We start from the raw sequence: 16,610 nt of genomic DNA, 5'->3' as shown, positions 1-16,610 counted from the left end.
ATACTGTGGGGTGGGGTTGGGGTAGGGGTAGGAAAGTGTTGAATTTAGCCAAACCAAACCAAACTATCTACTTACTGGCAGATGATGAAATCTAAATAGATAATCTTCGTTGCTATTCCCCAATCCCACTCCCCTCATTCCAACCACCACATACACATTTTTAAGCACTTTACACAAAAGTCTCTAGTGATTAGCGTTAACATCATTATCCTCAGGGAAGTTAAGGGGAGAAACCGAAAAGTATTTTATTTCTGAAGAAAGAAGACAGGAATAATAAAGGACAGAGATTCTCAAAAACTATTCCTACCTGCGAATACAGGTAGGAGTGGTTTCTCACCTAGTAACTGGTGAGCAAGCAGGCTCTGGAATACTATTGGCTGACTGACCCACAGCTGGCCAATTCTGGTCTTTAAATCATTCATTGGAAATCTTGAAGCACATGTTGTCTCTGCTCTCTGGCTAGTTTGTCCTCTGCTTGTAACCATTCCCATGGCGCCTTAGAGGGAAGAGGGACAACAGGAAAATTGTCGTCAGCGTGTCAGAGAACGAACGAAAACGAAGAAATTTATTTTAGAAGGTAGGATAGGGAAGGGAAGTACTCCAACTCTGGGGTAGTTGCCCTAGGGTAGGAAGAGACACCCTCTCCGCACCCCAGCCCCCAAGGGAACACTTCCCCTTAGGGAGGCATTCCTTGTCTGACTTTACCGTGGGTCACCAGCCTGATCAGAGGAAGGAGGAAGAGGAAAAAGGGAGGGAGGTATGGAAGTGTATCAAATAACGACTGAAGAAACTCTACTCTGACTGGAGAAATGAGCGAAGAGATAGGGAAAACTGCCTCCCAGATCTCCCCCATCACTGTCTTGTTTGTTGATTTATACTATGGAATGTTTAATGAATCAATCTATTGGGAAATACCTGAACCAGGTGATAGGGGGCTACCCTACAGCCCTACACAGAAGTTGGGGTAGTGCCGATAGCAATACGAGTTACAGAGAAATTTGACCTAGATCAGAACTGAGCTACTAAGTCTCTGACTGATTTCTCCTTGTTTGTACCCCTAGGACTCCAGTCCCTGCCTTTCATGGGTGATTCATCTCTGATGCCTATGGAGCCGGCTGTTTCTCTGCATTTTTCGCTGCCAGATTCCCTTCTTTTCTTCCCCATTATCAGCTTGTTTGCACAGGTCTCAGGTAGTGGTGTGTGCCTGAACTCCTATCACTTTCTCAGAAATGAAAATCAACCTACAAAAAGGGAAAGGAGAGAAGTACAGTAGTTGAATTCATTTCTACTTTTACAATTTTTATATTATTATTATTCACCAGGACACTGCTCAGCTCTCATTTTCTGGTGGTGTGGTGGTGTGTAGGGGTGGGGTGGGATGGGGTAGGGGGAACTGAACCTGGGACTTAGGAGCCTCAGGCATGAGAGTTTCTTTGCATAACTACTCCCACCCCACTTGCACTTTTTTTTTTTTATGGTGAAGGCTCTGCCATGTCTTCTCCCCATTTTCTTTTCTTTTTTTCTTTCTTTTCTTTTCTTTTCTTTTTTTTTTTTTTTAAGATTTTGCTTATTCATGAGAAAGATAGGAGGAAAGCGAGAAAGAACCAGACATCATTCTGGTACATGTGAGCTGGGGAGTGAACTCAGGACCTCCTTGAGAGTCCAATGCTTTATCCACTGGGCCACCTCCTGGACCACCCCACTTTTCACATATGTTTTTTGAATTAAGGCGGTGTTGCCCAGCAGATATTACTTAGTCTACAGTGAGAATTATAAAAGCAGGCTGCATCTGCAATTTTAGTTTTTTGATCAGTTACAGTTTGAAGTAAAAAATAAACTTTGGATAATATGTTTTATCCCCAGTAATTAAGATATTATTACCTAAGCTTAATGCCAACTATCAACAATTAGATGTTTAGATTTTTTTTCTCCTACAATTTCAAAATTGTGTATGCATTTTGCATTTGCAGCACACTTCAGTTGGGACTAGCTTGTGGCTGTCATGTGTTGAACATCCCCAGTTTACATTCCAGGCACTCTGATAAATTGAGAAGCAGAAGAAAACCTCTGAGCAAAAGGCTCTTTTGGGCAAAGGTGAAGATGGGATGTGCTCAGTGTGGTCTCCTCAATGTTTCATCCTTAAAGCATTTGCAACCTCCCAGGATCTGTTACTGCCAACTGGTCACAGATACTAGCTCCCAGATTCTTCATCCCAGAAATCTTTCTGACCTTTGAAAGAATATATCTGTTTCCTAGACTTTTCCTCTTTTGCCTTAGATATTTGATGTCCAGAGCCCCTGTCTGATACTACCCCTTTGTTGAACAGCCCAGTTTACAGTTGTGGGGCCAGCTGACCCAATCTTGGCCATGCTGGGAGAAAACACCAGGTTACAATGCCACCTTTCTCCTGAGAAAAATGCTGAACACATGGAGGTGCGTTGGTTCCGGTCTCAGTTGTCTCAGGCAGTGCTTGTGTATAAGGGTGGGCGTGAACGCACAGAGGAGCAGATGGAAGAATACCGAGGAAGAACAACTTTTTTGGTGGAAGATATTCAGAAGGGCAGTGTGGCTCTGATCATACACAATGTCACAGCCCATGAAGATGGCATCTACCACTGTTATTTCCAAGAAGGCAGGTCCTACGATAAGGCCATCATGCACCTAATGGTGGCAGGTACATCATCATTTTCTCTCTTTTCTTTTCTTTTCTTTTCTTTTCTTTTCTTTTCTGCCTCCAGGGTTATCGATGGAGCTCTATGCCTGCACTACAAGCCCACTGACCCTGGAAGCCATTTTCTCCATTTTGTTGCCCTTGTTATCATTACTGTTGTTGGATAGAATAGAGAGAAATGGAGGTAGGAGGGGAAGACAGAGAGAGGGAGAGAAAGACATCTGCAGGCTTGCTTCACCACTTGTGAAGTGACCCCCTGCAGGTGGGGAGCAGGGGATAGAACCAGGATTCTTAGGCGGGTCATTGAGCTTCATGCCACCTGTGCTTAACCCGCTGTGCTACCACCTGGCCCCCCTCTTCTTTTTTTTCCCCAGGGTTATAGCTAGGGCTAAGTGCCTGCACTACGAATCCAGGAGTCTCAAACCGGAATCCTTATGCCAGTCCTTGGCTTTGCTCCATGTGCGCTTAACTCGCTGCACTACCACCTGCCCCCCCCCCCATTTTTAATAGAGACAGGGTGATAGCAAGAGGAGAGAGAGAGAGGCAAAGAGACAGAACACCAAAGCTTCCTTCAATGTAGTGAGGGTCAGGTTCAAGCCTGGGTCACACATAGAGCAAAGCAGCTCACTGTCCAAGTGAGCGGGTACCATAATTTCATTTGAATTGGTGCTTTTTCACTGTGTGATACTTAGAAAAGTCTTTACTAACATTAAACCAGCCCATTGCTGATCAACAAAATTTTCTTCAACTAGAGAAATGGCTACTTTCATCTAATAAACCAATTACTAGAAGGAAGATGATAATGGTGGGAGAGAGTAAATCAAGACAATGGGGATAATGCACATTTGGTTTTTCAATAATGCACCCCTAAGACCTATATAATGGTATAATGTACTGATACTTAAATTTTTTTAAATTTATTTATTGGGGAATTAATGTTTTACATTCGACAGGAAATACAATAGTTTCTACATGCATACCATTTGCCAGTTTTCCACATAACAATACAACCCCCATTAGGTCCTCTCTCATCCTTTTTAGACCTGTATTCCCCCCCCCAACACACACACACACACACAAACCCCAGAGTCTTTTACTTTGGTGCAATACGCCAATTTCAGTTCAGGTTCTGCTTGTGTTTTCTCTTCTGATCTTGTTTTTCAGCTTCTGCTTGAGGATGAGATCATTAAAAAAAATTTTTTTTTTAATCTAAGGCATTTTGGCTATGCCATTATCACTTGTTTTAGCTGAGTCCTGATTTCTGTCCTCAGGCCTAGGATCTATACCCTTCATTGAAATTAAAGGTCATGATGATGGAGGCATCCGTCTGGAATGCAAATCTTTAGGGTGGTTCCCGGAGCCCCATGCAGTATGGAAGGACCCATATGGCGAAATCATGCCTTCCCTGGAGGAAGCTTACACCATGGATGCAGATGGTCTCTTTAAGGTCACTATAGCTATAATCATCAGAGACTGCACTGTAAGAAACATGTCCTGTTCCATCAACAATACCCTGCTTGGCCAGGAAAAGGAAACTGTGATCTTCATTCCAGGTTAGTTGCCTGTGCTCTCAGGTGTCGAGGCAGGATTTTCAGCAGCAGACTGATTAGAGCCTAGACTATGGATGGGGAGATAAGGGCATGGGGTGGAAGTGTTCCAGGTCCTGAAGAACTAGAGGCCTGAGCACAAAGGGCAAGTTAAATGCAGTTCACCATTGAACAAAGTGGTAGTTGAGGTGGTTTGGGGGAACTGACACCTTTCACTCATGGTCAAAAATCTGTCTATATATATTTTTAAAGGTTTATTTTTCTCTTTTTCAGTTTTATTTTATTTTTTATTATTAGATAAATTGAGAGGGAGGGAGATAGAGAAGGAGAGAGGCAGACAGACACCTGCAACCCTGCTTCACCACTCATAAAACTTTTCCCTTGCAGGTGGGGACCAGGGGCTTGAACCTGGGTCCTTGTGCACTGTAATGTGTGTGCTTAATCAGGTGCACCATTGAATGGCCCCTGCCTATATTTTTAATTTAAATTTTTTATTATCTGTATTTATTTATTGGATAAAGACAGCCAGAAATTGAGAGGGAATGGGGTGACAGAGAGGGAGAGAGACAAAGAGACACCTGCAGCACTACTTCACCACTTGTGAAGTTTTCCCCTACAGGTGGGGGCCAGGGGCTCGAATCTGTGTCCTTAGGCATTGTAGCATGTCCACTCAACCAGGTGTGCCACCACCTGGCTCCTTTTTTTTTATTATTTGATGTTTATTTATTTATGAGAAAGAAAGATAACCAGAACATCACTCTGGTATATTGATTCTGGGGACCAAACATGAAACCTCATGCTTTTGTGCCTAATGTTTCATCCATTGCGCTAACTCCCATGTTTCCTCCCTGTAATTTTTGACTCCCTCTCCCAAACTGAGCTAAAATTGTACTTGGTTTCCTGGAAGGATTAATTTCAAGGCATAATGTCTGCACACATCCTTCCCATCTCTCAGAGCAGCCACAGATACTCAATTCCCTTATAGTTGGCCCTCTGTCTCCAAGGGTTCCCCATCATGGATTCATTCAATTAACAGTGGATTCAAGCAGCCAACATTGGTTGATTGACATCCTAAATACAGAACCTGCATGCAAATAGAAATATATATGTGTGTGTGTGTGTGTATAAATGAAATCATGGGCAGAGGTAGATAGTATAATGGTTATTCAAAGAGACTTTCATGCCTGAGGCTCCATAGTCCCAGGTTCAAGCCAGAGCTGAGCAGTGCTCTGGTAAAAAATACAAAAAAAAAAAAAAGTTCTAAAAAACTAAATAAATAGAATGAAATCATGAGTTTAAACAAGAGTCATTTGTAAGGGGGCCCAGGTGGTAGCACAGCAGGTTGAGCACACATGGTAGGAAGCACGAGAACCGGCATAGGGATCCCAGTTCCCCAACTGTGGATTCTTTCAAATGGTGATGAATACAGTAGAAAAAATTAATCAAAGAAGGGTCAGAATGTACTATGAGCCCTGAGGTTGTAATCATGAGTAAGATGGCTAGATAAGTGCTCGATGAAAAGAGGCAGATTGGAGCCTGGTGGTGATACACTTGGTTGAGCATAAATGATACCATGTTTAATGACAGGTTCAAGCCTCTGGTCTCCACTTGCAAGAGGCTGGAAGTTTCACAAGCAGTGAAATAGGGCTAAGGGTGTTTCTCTGTCTTCCTATTTCCCCTACCCCTCTTGATTTCTCTGTATCTATGTAATAAATACATAAATTTTTTTTCAAAAAAACAAAAGAGGCAAATTGATAAGTGAAGAATAAACCATGCAGTTATTTGAAGACTGAAACAAGCCAGGTATCAGAAACAGCTTATGTGAAGGGCCTGTAGCAGGAGTGGGTCTAGCAGTCTTAAGATATCCCAAAAGACAGAGGTAGCTGGAGTGGACTGGAGCACATAAAATGTTGAAAGAGGTGAACTCAGAGAAGTAATAGGCACAGATCACGTGTCAGTAATTTGGGCTATTTGACCTCCAGTCGGAGTAAGATAGAAAACATTGCAGGATTTTGAGCAAAGAAATACATGCTGTTCTACTTAGGCTACTATACTAAGGGCAGACTGTAGAGAATATGGGCAGGAGCAGGGAATAGGATATTGCAGTATTTCAGGAAAGAAGTTATGAGGGGTTTTACCAGGGTGGTTGCTGTGGTGATTCACTAGGGAGGGTTAGCTTTTATTAACCCTGATCCTATCCAAAATGACCTCATGTGTTTCAGATTTTCTGTCTCTGAAGCCCTACTTTGAACAACTGTTGTAAAGTTAACCAGTACAGAACCAAAATCTCTTTATCTGGGGTTTCTGAGACATTGACCATGCAAGGAACCTAGGAGTTCTGTATATGCACACCTATGTAGGCACTCTTATTCCACGTTTCCAGTCCCTAGGTAAAAGGATTTTTGTGGCTCCCTTTTCAGAATCTTTCACCCCTACCACCTCTCCCTGGATGATGGTCTTGGCTGCCAGCATACCTATTCTGTTCATCCTCATTGCTGGGAGTATCTGCCTCATAAAAAAACTTCAAAAAGAAACAGAGATGCTATCCATAGAAAAAGAAGTTGATAATGAAGAGAAAGAAATTGCACGTAAGGAACTGGGGAAATAGCACATGGAAAGTAGGGGTGGATAGCATAATGGTTATGCCTGAGGCTCCATAGTCCCAGGTTCAATCCCCTTGCATCACCATAAGCCAGAGCTCAGCAGTGCTCATGTAAAAATAAATACATACATACATACATACATACATACATACATACATACATACATACATACATAATGGGAGCCGGGCAGTAGTGCAGTGGGTTAAGCACACATGGTGCAAGGCACAAAGACCGGCATGAGGATCCCAGTTCAAGTCCCCAACTCTCCACCTGCGTGCAGGTGGATGTCACTTCACAGGTGGTGAAGCAGATCTACAGATGTCTTTCTCTCCCCCTCTCTGACTTCCCCTCCTTCCTCATTTTCTCTCTGTCCTATCTAACAATGACAGCAATAACAACAATAAAAACAACAAACAAGGGCAACAAAAATGGGAAAAATGGCCTCCAGGAGCAGAGGATTCATGGTGTAGGTACTAAGCCCCAGCAATAACCCCCGGAGGCAATAAATAAATAGATTGATTAATTAATTAATTATTTTTTTAAAAAATGAAGTAATGTTAAGTGAAAAGTAAAAGAATAGGAGTTCACTGACAAACAAATACCAACAGCTCTGATAGAAGCCTGGGAAACAGGGACCAGGTGGTGGCACACCTGGTTAAGTATACACATTATAATGCACAAGGACTTGGGTTCAAGCCCCTGATCCCTACTTTCAGGAGGAAAGTTTCACAAGTGGTGAAACAGGGCTATAGGTATCTCTGTCTCCTCACTCCTTCTCATTTTCTCTCTATCTCTATCCAATAATAAGTAAATAAAAATATATTTACAAAAAGAAACCTGGGAAATAGAAGACAAGAATCAAAAGCAAGGACTTGGACCACTTACATCCTACTAATCCGTTGGAATTCGTTTTCTTCTACTCTGCAAATGTTGTATTCATTTCCTTGACATCAGTACACATCAATATATTATTATGCAAAAGCAAGCCTAAATAATTACAAATAATATACAGCCATCTGATCATATATCACTTCTGATATCTGACAGTTCCCTAGGGAAGCAGTCAGGGGAGATTTTCTTTCCATAGAAAAGATCAATGCATCATTTGTATAAATTTAGTTCTTCTTTTGAGAATGTTAATTTGTTTCTGTTTATTTTTCAGAGCAGCTTCAAGAATTGCGTAAGTTTAGGGTGTCCTGAGCTACAGCATGCACAATTAGTGTTCCGCTTGCTTAGCCATTATCTCATGAGCTCTGCTGTCTATCTGTCCTGTTGCAGGATGGAGAAGAACCCTCTTACATGCTGGTAAGTGCCTCAGACATCTCCTCTGATCCTATTAGCTTTTACCCTACTAGCCAGCCAACATATTTTAGGAGATGAAGAAGGGTTGCAAGGCTGACTGGAGTCTGGGAGGTAGAAATGGGGAAAGGAGGGCAGAGGGGTAGTATGGGAGTATTAGCTAAATTCCTCCAATATTTGATCACCACTTTTTATAGGTTTATAGGCAATTCCATGACTTAGTTCACACCTCCTTCCTATTTTAGAATAATTTAGTCCCTAATTGCTAGAGATCTGCCATACATAGTGACCCTCCCCAAAGGTTCCATTTTACTAGTTGTTGCTCTTTGGATCCTGGATTAGTTTGAAAGAAAATGATACTTGTTTAGATATTTATAATATCTAATATTTATAATATTAGATATTATAAATATCTAATACATGGCGAAACTTGAACCAGGATCCTTGAGCATTGTAACATGCGCACTCATCAAGGTACACCACCACCCAACACCATTGTTTTTGAATTAGTAATTTAGTAATGCTCAACAAGATTGGGGGCCAACTAGTGTGCATCTGGTTACCTGCAAGTAATACATGCTCAAGCTCCCGGTCCCCACCTGCAGGGGAAAACTTCATGAGTGGTGAAGCAGGTAGGGGCCATATAAAGGTCAGGGGCTTGAACTTGGGTCCTTATGTACTGGAATATAAGGGCTCAACCAAGTGTGCCACTGTCTAGAACCTCCCTCTCTATATCTCCTCCTTTTCAGTTTCTCTCTGTTCTGTCAAATAAAATAAATAAATAAATAAATAAATAAAGTTTTAAAAAGAGAAATAGAAAAATGGAAGCTATTAATTCCAGCTCATTTGTGAAACCTACATTCTTTGAAGCCCCAATTAGTCTCTATCTTAGGTAAGCTTCTATTACTCAAGAGACAGAAATACGGCCTCAGTAATTCTTTTCTTTAAGATTTTTAAAAAATATGTATTTATTTTCTTTTTGTTGCCTCCTTTTTTATTGTTGTTGTAGTTATTATTGCTGTTGATGTCGTCGTTGCTGGATGGGACAAAGAGAAATGGAGAGAGGAGGGGAAGTCAGAGAGGGGGAGAGAAAGATAGACACCTGCAGACCTGCTTCACCTCTGTGAACTCCCCTGCAGGTGGGGAGCCGGGGGCTCAAACCGGGGTCCTCACTCCAGTCCTTGCGCTTTGCTCCACTTGTGCTTAACCCATTGTGCTGCCGCCCGACTCCCTCAGTAATTCTTAGCCCGTGAGTTGCCTGGGATCTGAGATTAAGATACATTTCTGGTGAAGGAATCTTTCTGGAAACTCTAGGAATTACATATTACTCTGAAACCCTAGGCCTAAGTCTCAGACTTCTTTTATAGCTGATGTGATCCTGGATCCAGACACGGCTCACCCTGAACTCTTTCTGTCAGAGGACCTGAGAAGTGTGAAAAGGGGTTCCTACAGGCAGAGTGTACCTGACAACCCAGAGAGATTTGATTGCCGGCCCTGTGTCCTAGGCCTGGAAAGTTTCTCCTCAGGAAAACATTACTGGGAAGTAGAGGTGGAAAGTGTGATGGTATGGGCAGTGGGAGTTTGTAGAGACAATGTTGAGCGGAAAGGAGAAGCACTACTGGTGCCTGAGAATGGCTTCTGGACCCTAGAAATGTTTGGAAACCAGTACCGGGTCTTGTCCTCCCCTGAGAAGATTCTCCCTCTGAAAGAATGCCTTCGTCGGGTGGCTGTCTTTCTAGACTATGAATCTGGAGATATCTCCTTCTACAACATGAGGGACAGATCACACATCTACACATGTCCCCATTCACTTTTCTCAGGGCCCCTGAGACCCTTCTTTAGGCTGGGATCTGATGACAGCCCTCTCTTCATTTGTCCAGCATTCACAGGGGCTAAGGGACTCACAGTACCTGAGGCTGGCTTGATCCTTCACAGGGCAGGAACCCACTGCTGTCAGTCAGAACAATTCCCTGGTCTCAGAGCCAAGTAGAGAAGCCAAAAAAGAAGCCACTTCTACTACCAAAGCACAACCTTCCCTGAAGGAAAAAAAGTACTCCCTCCCCCACTCTTCTTTCTGGCCACATCAGAGAACCTCCCTCAAAAATTCAACACCCTTTTTAGGCCACAGCTCTATCTCTCGCTCATTAGATTGTTGCTTTACAAACTTAATTGCTCGTAACTATGGAGCAGGGTACAGTTTTAGGGAAGTAAATATTGCTACACAGCTACCAGCCAGAAGAAAATGTGAGAAAGTAACAGGCTTTTCTATCAAGTGACATTTTCAACCTGATACTCAAATTGACACCAGACACTGGACTCTTGAGTGAGGGCAACAAAATACATTTAAAGGAAGAGGCCGCAAATGGAGATTGGAGATAGAAGTTGTACCTGAGAGGTAGAAGGAGTCAAGGCTGTGGCCATAGCTAAACCTAATCTTAAAACAACTCCCCCAACCACTTCACCCCACCATACATACACATACAGAGGGCCTCAAAAGTAGATAGTCATTTCTGTACCACTCCCAGAATTTCTGGCCAACACAGTAAATCTACCAATTCTATAACTGAAAAGAAGATGGGTATAGAAAAGGGACACATCTGAATCTAGCTTATTTCAGAAGTTCATGCAATAAATAAGGACTCAGTACTCAGTTAATGAGTGGGGGATACAATTCCAGCTGAGCAGGTTAGAGTATTGCACCAAATGGGCAGATACCTGACAATATTTATGGCATTAAGCAATATAATTAGAACATTAAATTTAATTATTAATTTGTATTATGATAACAACAATAAGGTCTGGGGAAATAGAATAAAAGAGACTTTCATGCCTGAAACCCCAAAACTCCAAAGCTCCAGGTTCAAACCCCTGTACTACTATAAGCCAGAGCTGAGCAGTGGTCTTGTGAAAATAAATAAATAAATAAATAAAATACTAAGCTAATTGTAGTTTTTTTTCCCTTTTGTTGCCCTTGTTGTTTTATTGCTGTAATTATTATTGTTGTGGTTATTGCTGTCATTGTTGTTGTATACAACAGAGAGAAATGGAGAGAGGTGGGGAAGACAGAGAGGGGGAGAGAAAAAGAGACACTTGCAGACCTGCTTCACCATCTGTGAAGGGACTCCCCTGCAGGTGGGGAGCCAGGGGCTTGAACCAGGATCCTTACACTGGTCCTTGTGCTTTGCCACGTGCACTTTACCTGCTGCACTACCGCCCGACTCCCAGTTTCTTTTTTTGTTTTTAAGGATTTACTTATTAATGAGAGAGCCAGAGCATCACTTTGACATATACAATAACAGAGATCAAAATCTGGACCTCCATCTTGTGAGTTCAATGTTTTTTGTGTGTGTTTTTTTTCTCTATTATTGCCCTTGTTTTTTTTATTGTTGTAGTTATTTTTGTTGTTGTTGATGTGTGCTACCACCCGACTCCCTAGTTCAATGTTTTATCCAGTGTATCACCTCCCAGATTATGCTGTTTATTTCTGGAAACCATATTTTATTGGCGGACAGGTGGTGGTGCACCCAGTAAGCATATATTCTACCATGCACAAGGATCTGGGTTCAAACCCCTGGTCCCCAGCAGGAAGAAAGACTCACAAGCAATGAAGCTGTGCTGCAGACATCTCTCTCTCACACTCTATCGCCTCTTCCCTTTCAATTTCTCTCTCTCTACCCAATAAATAGAATATATTTATTTATTTATTTATAGAAACAGAATCCCACAACCTATTTCTGTTTATTTTTTTTTAAAGATTTTATTTATTTATTAATGAGAAAGATAGGAGAAGAGAGAAAGAGCCAGACATTAGTCTGGCACATGTGCTGCCGGGGATTGAACTCAGGACCTCATGCTTGAGGGTCCAAAGCCTTATCACAGCACCACCTCCCAGACCACTAGAATATATATTTTTAAATCTCTTAAAATGATATATTATTTAAAAAATTATCTCCAAAGCAAAATATTTGTTGATAATGACATTCTTTAATGTTTTTACAAATCAAATTTCTGGCTTTCTAAAACATGGCTAGATCCTGATGCATGCTTCTATTCAGTACTGGTATGCACAGGTCATATAGTCTCTAGAAACTTTTACTGCACACTACTTAGAGAATGAGAGGAGTGTTCCCGGAGATGACACAGTGGGTAAAGCATTAGATTTTAGGCATGAGATCCTGAGTTCAGCACCTGGCAGTACATGTACCAGAGTGATGTCTGGTTCTTTCTCTCTCTCTTCCTATCTTCTAAATTCAGTAAATAAATAAAACCTTAAAAAAAAAGACTGAGAGAAAATATATATTGTATTATTATTATTAGAGGTATGTAAGTAGAACTTATCTCATAGATTCTTTGAAAGTGTAATAGGAGTGACCCTGAAATTGGTATCCATGTTTCTGAGAACCCAAGTAGAGGATTCTGGAATTGAATCAGACATCTAAAATCATGCTTTAAGGGGAAGCTTCGTGAGTGGTGAAACAGGTCTGCAGGTGTCTATTTCTCTCCCTCCCTCCCCCTCTCAATTTCTCTCTGTCTTATCCAATAAAATGAAAAAGAAAGAAAAAAAGCCTCCAGGAGCATTGTATCATAGTGCCGGCACCGAGTCCCAGTGATAACCCTGGAGGCAAAAATATAAAACAAAATTTAGTGGTCCGGAAGGTGGTACAGTGATAAGGCTTTGGAATCTCAAGCATGAGGTCCTGAGTTTGATCCCTGGCAGCACATGTGCCAGAGTGATGTCTGGTTCTTTCTCTCTTCTCCTATCTTTCTCATTAATAAATAAACAAAATCTTTAATAAAAATAAAATAAATTTTAAAAAACACTGTTCAGCTCTGGCTTATGGTGGTACTAGGAATTGAGCCTGGGAACTTTGGTGCCTCAGGCATAAGGCTTTTTGTATAATCAGTGTGCTGTCTCCCAGCCTCCAAATGTAAAATGTTAAGTATTTATTGAAACTGGGCATAAATCTAATCTTATGGTGGCCTGTGATATGGATGCATTAAACTAGTATAATTTTCCCCCTGACCTCTGTGTTATTTATTCAGCTTCTTATTCAGACCCCTACATATTTGTTTCACTCTCAACAACTTTAACATCTTTTTTCATTGGGATCGGGCGGTAGTGCAGCAGGTTAAACGCACGGGGTGCAAGGATCCAGGCACAAACACTTGCGTAACAATCCGGGTTTGAGCCTGGGTCTCCCCACCTGCAGGGGAGGGTCGCTTCACAAGCGGTGAAGCAGGTCTGCAGGTGTCGATCCTTCTCTTCCCCATCTCTCTCGATTTCTTTCTGTCCTATCCAAAAACAATGACGTCAGTAACAACAACAATAATAACCACAACAACGATAAAGCAACCAGAGCAACAAAATGGAAAAAAAAAAAAAAAGGTCTACAGGAGCAGTGGGTAGTTCAAGCACCGAGCCCCAGCAATAACCCTGAAGGTAAAAATAGCACCTTTATTCATGTGTTCACTTTTTAGAGTACCAGGAATTGAACCCAGAGTTCCATATATGTGAAGAATGTTCTCCACCACTGAGCTTCATTCTTCTTCTTTTTTTTTTAATTTCTTTATTGGGGAATTAATGTTTTACATTCGACGGTAAATACAATAGTTTGTACATGCATAACATTTCCCAGCCAGTCTATCTTGGCGTTACTCTCAATCGCACTCTGTCATTTCACGAACATCTCATAAAAACTGCAGCAAAGGTGGGCGCGAGGAATAACATCATTGCAAGACTGGCCAGCTCCTCATGGGGCGCGAGCGCTTCCACACTACGATCATCCTCTCTGGCATTATGCTATTCCACTGCAGAATACTGTGCCCCAGTATGGTTCCGTAGCCCCCATGTCCACTTGGTCGATTCCAAATTATATTCCTCCATGAGGATCATTTCTGGAACCATCCGTTCCACCCCGGTCCCATGGCTGCCAGTTCTTAGCAACATCGCCCCGCCAGATATTCGTCGGGATGCGGCATCATCTAAGTTCATTTCCCACAACTACGCTCGACCGGACCTACCAATATACGCGGATATCTTCGCCCACCCTGTTCAACGCTTGACGTCTCGTCACCCAATCTGGTCCCCTACGCCTACACTGAACTTCTCTGTTCTAGACTCTTGGAAACAGAGTTGGCAGTCAGCTGAGGTAAAGAACAAACACCTCATCACAGACCCCTGCAAGCGTCAACCTGGCTTTGACCTAGCACGTTATGACTGGGCCCTCCTCAATTGCTATCGAACAGGCCATGGCCGGTGAGCCGCTATGTTCCATCGCTGGGGAGCCAGAGACGACCCGAACTGCCCCTGCGGCTACAGACAGACTATGACCCACATAGTCAACGACTGCCACCTCTCCAGATTCAAAGGAGGTCTCGAAACTTTACATCAGGCTCAACCTGACGCTGTTGACTGGCTATGGAAGAAGGGCAAACGCTAGAAGAAGAAGAAGAATTTCCCAGCATTCTTGACCCAACAAAGTTGGTACCTTTAATCCTTTAATTTGTCGACCACATATATATGTGGTGTTGTGAAGGAAATAAACAGATGTATTATAGAAAGGAATGGATAGAGGTGTGGGAGACGACTTACTTTAGATGTGAAGTTAAGAAGAGTCTAGATGACGTGATGGTTTGTTGTTTTTGTTTTTGGTTTAATTTTATTTATTTTCCCTTTTGTTGTCCTTTTTTATTAATGTTGTAGTAGTTATTATTGTTGTTACTGATGTCGTCCTTGTTAGATAATACAGAGAAAAATGAGAGAGGAGAGGAAGACAGAGAGGGGGAGAGAAAGACACCTTCAGACCTGCTTTACCACCTGTGAAGCGACGCCCCTACAGCTGGGGCGCCGGGGACTCGAACCGAGACACTTACTCTGATCCCTGCGTCCGGAAGTGATGGTTTTCTAAGACATGAAGACTAAGAGCCCCTTGAGCTCTGGTGGAATAGGTGCTAAGTGCAGAAACCCCACAGCAGAATTTGCTAATTGAAGAAACGAGAGAGACCCCTGTAGCAAGAGCAAAAACTGAAATTTTATAAACAGGAGACTTAAACAGAAAGCAGATCACCTGAAGCCTCATAATAAAGTATTAAGTCTCAGACAGAAATGAAATGTTATGAAAAAGTGGAGCTCGAACAGAAAATGCCTATAGTTATCAAAGTGATATTTTGTTTTTCTCTTCTTGGAAGGTGTCCTCATTCTTAGTAGCATGGAGAATTTAATCTTCCTGAATTTCCTTTATGTATCCCTGTGATTGGGAGGAAGAATGAAAAAGAATTGAGTATGGAGGAAAGGGGAAATGGCCCAAGGGCTCTTCCTCCCTTCCTTTGTGGTGTGTTTGGTCAGGCTTGATATAGTGATGCCAACCCTGTTGGTGACTGAGAACCTCATGTCTGTTAACCCATCTCCCTTCTTGGTTTTGACTATGACTTAATTCCTACAGGAGAAAAATTCCTGAATCAAGATCTTCCATGGAAGTTTGTCAAATTTTTTTGCATTCTGGATTCAAAGTTTTTTTTAATTTATTTAAAGAATAATAGACCAATGCACCCACTCCAGGACCAAACCTCAGACCTTAACATATGTAAATCCTGAACAGATTAAAAAATTTCTCCTGGGCTGGAATGAGCCTATGTTCACTTCCATCCACCTCAAATTTGGCCAAACATACTTCTGGTTCTCCAGATACAGGAAAATCTCTTAGTATCTCAAGCCAAAAGGAACTTCCTGCAGATTTCTAAGAACAAAAATGGAAACAAAAAATACTCCTTGTTCATGATTTATTGACCAGTTTTTAGTAGTTGTATTCACAGAAGGCAACAGTCACTCCATTGTAAGTTTTATGAACAAATGCCAATCTCCTGCCCATGTCTGTAAATCAGATCTATCTTTTAATATTTTATTTTATTTATTTTATGAAAGAAGTAATTAGAGTAACACTAGTATATGAGATGCTGGGGACTGAATTTAGGACCTTGTGCTTGCAAGTCCAGAATCCTACCACTCTGCCACCGCCCACCTCCCAGGTAACATCAAATCCAACCCCTAACCCCACCCCTCAACACTGCTCAACTCTGGCTAATGGTGGTGCTGGGGTTTGAACCTGGCACTTTGAAACCTCAGACATTAAAGTCTGTTTTGCATAATAATTATGCTACATCCCCCGTCTTATCAAATCTTAATTGAGTTAGTTTCGTTTATATTCCATAGAAGTTCATAAAAGACGTTGCTGAATGCTGAGATTTCTCTCCATTTTTCTATCAACAGGCATTGCTTTTCTTGTAAAGCCTCTCTTACCAGGGGGCCCTGAAGGTGGTGATGTAGATAAAGTCTTAGAATCTCAAGCATGAGATCCTGAGCTTAACCCTTAGCATCCCATGTACCATAGTAATGCTCTGATTATCTTTCATTAAATAAATAAATAAATAAACAAACAGATAAATAAATCTTATTACAGAATTGAAAATATTCACTTGGCTCGCAAAGCAACA

General features: G+C 41.8%; 1 protein-coding gene across 1 annotated transcript; it reads left to right on the top strand.

Moving 5' to 3' along the window:
- The first annotated feature begins 457 nt into the window (after positions 1–457).
- On the top strand, positions 458–11,016 carry LOC103123934 (butyrophilin subfamily 2 member A2-like). The gene is made up of 8 exons (XM_060189225.1): positions 458–577; positions 1,062–1,190; positions 2,327–2,674; positions 3,943–4,224; positions 6,639–6,806; positions 7,984–8,001; positions 8,100–8,126; positions 9,488–11,016. The coding sequence occupies exons 2-8, from the start codon at positions 1,082–1,084 to the stop codon at positions 10,108–10,110; spliced, it is 1,575 nt and encodes a 524-aa protein (XP_060045208.1). The 5' UTR covers positions 458–577; positions 1,062–1,081; the 3' UTR covers positions 10,111–11,016.
- The last annotated feature ends 5,594 nt before the right edge of the window (positions 11,017–16,610 follow it).

This window comes from Erinaceus europaeus, chromosome 4 (genome assembly GCF_950295315.1).
Source record: "Erinaceus europaeus chromosome 4, mEriEur2.1, whole genome shotgun sequence".
NCBI lineage: Eukaryota > Metazoa > Chordata > Mammalia > Eulipotyphla > Erinaceidae > Erinaceus > Erinaceus europaeus.
The sequence above is the reverse complement of the archived record's forward strand: the minus strand, read 5'-3'. Positions and strand labels throughout refer to the sequence as shown.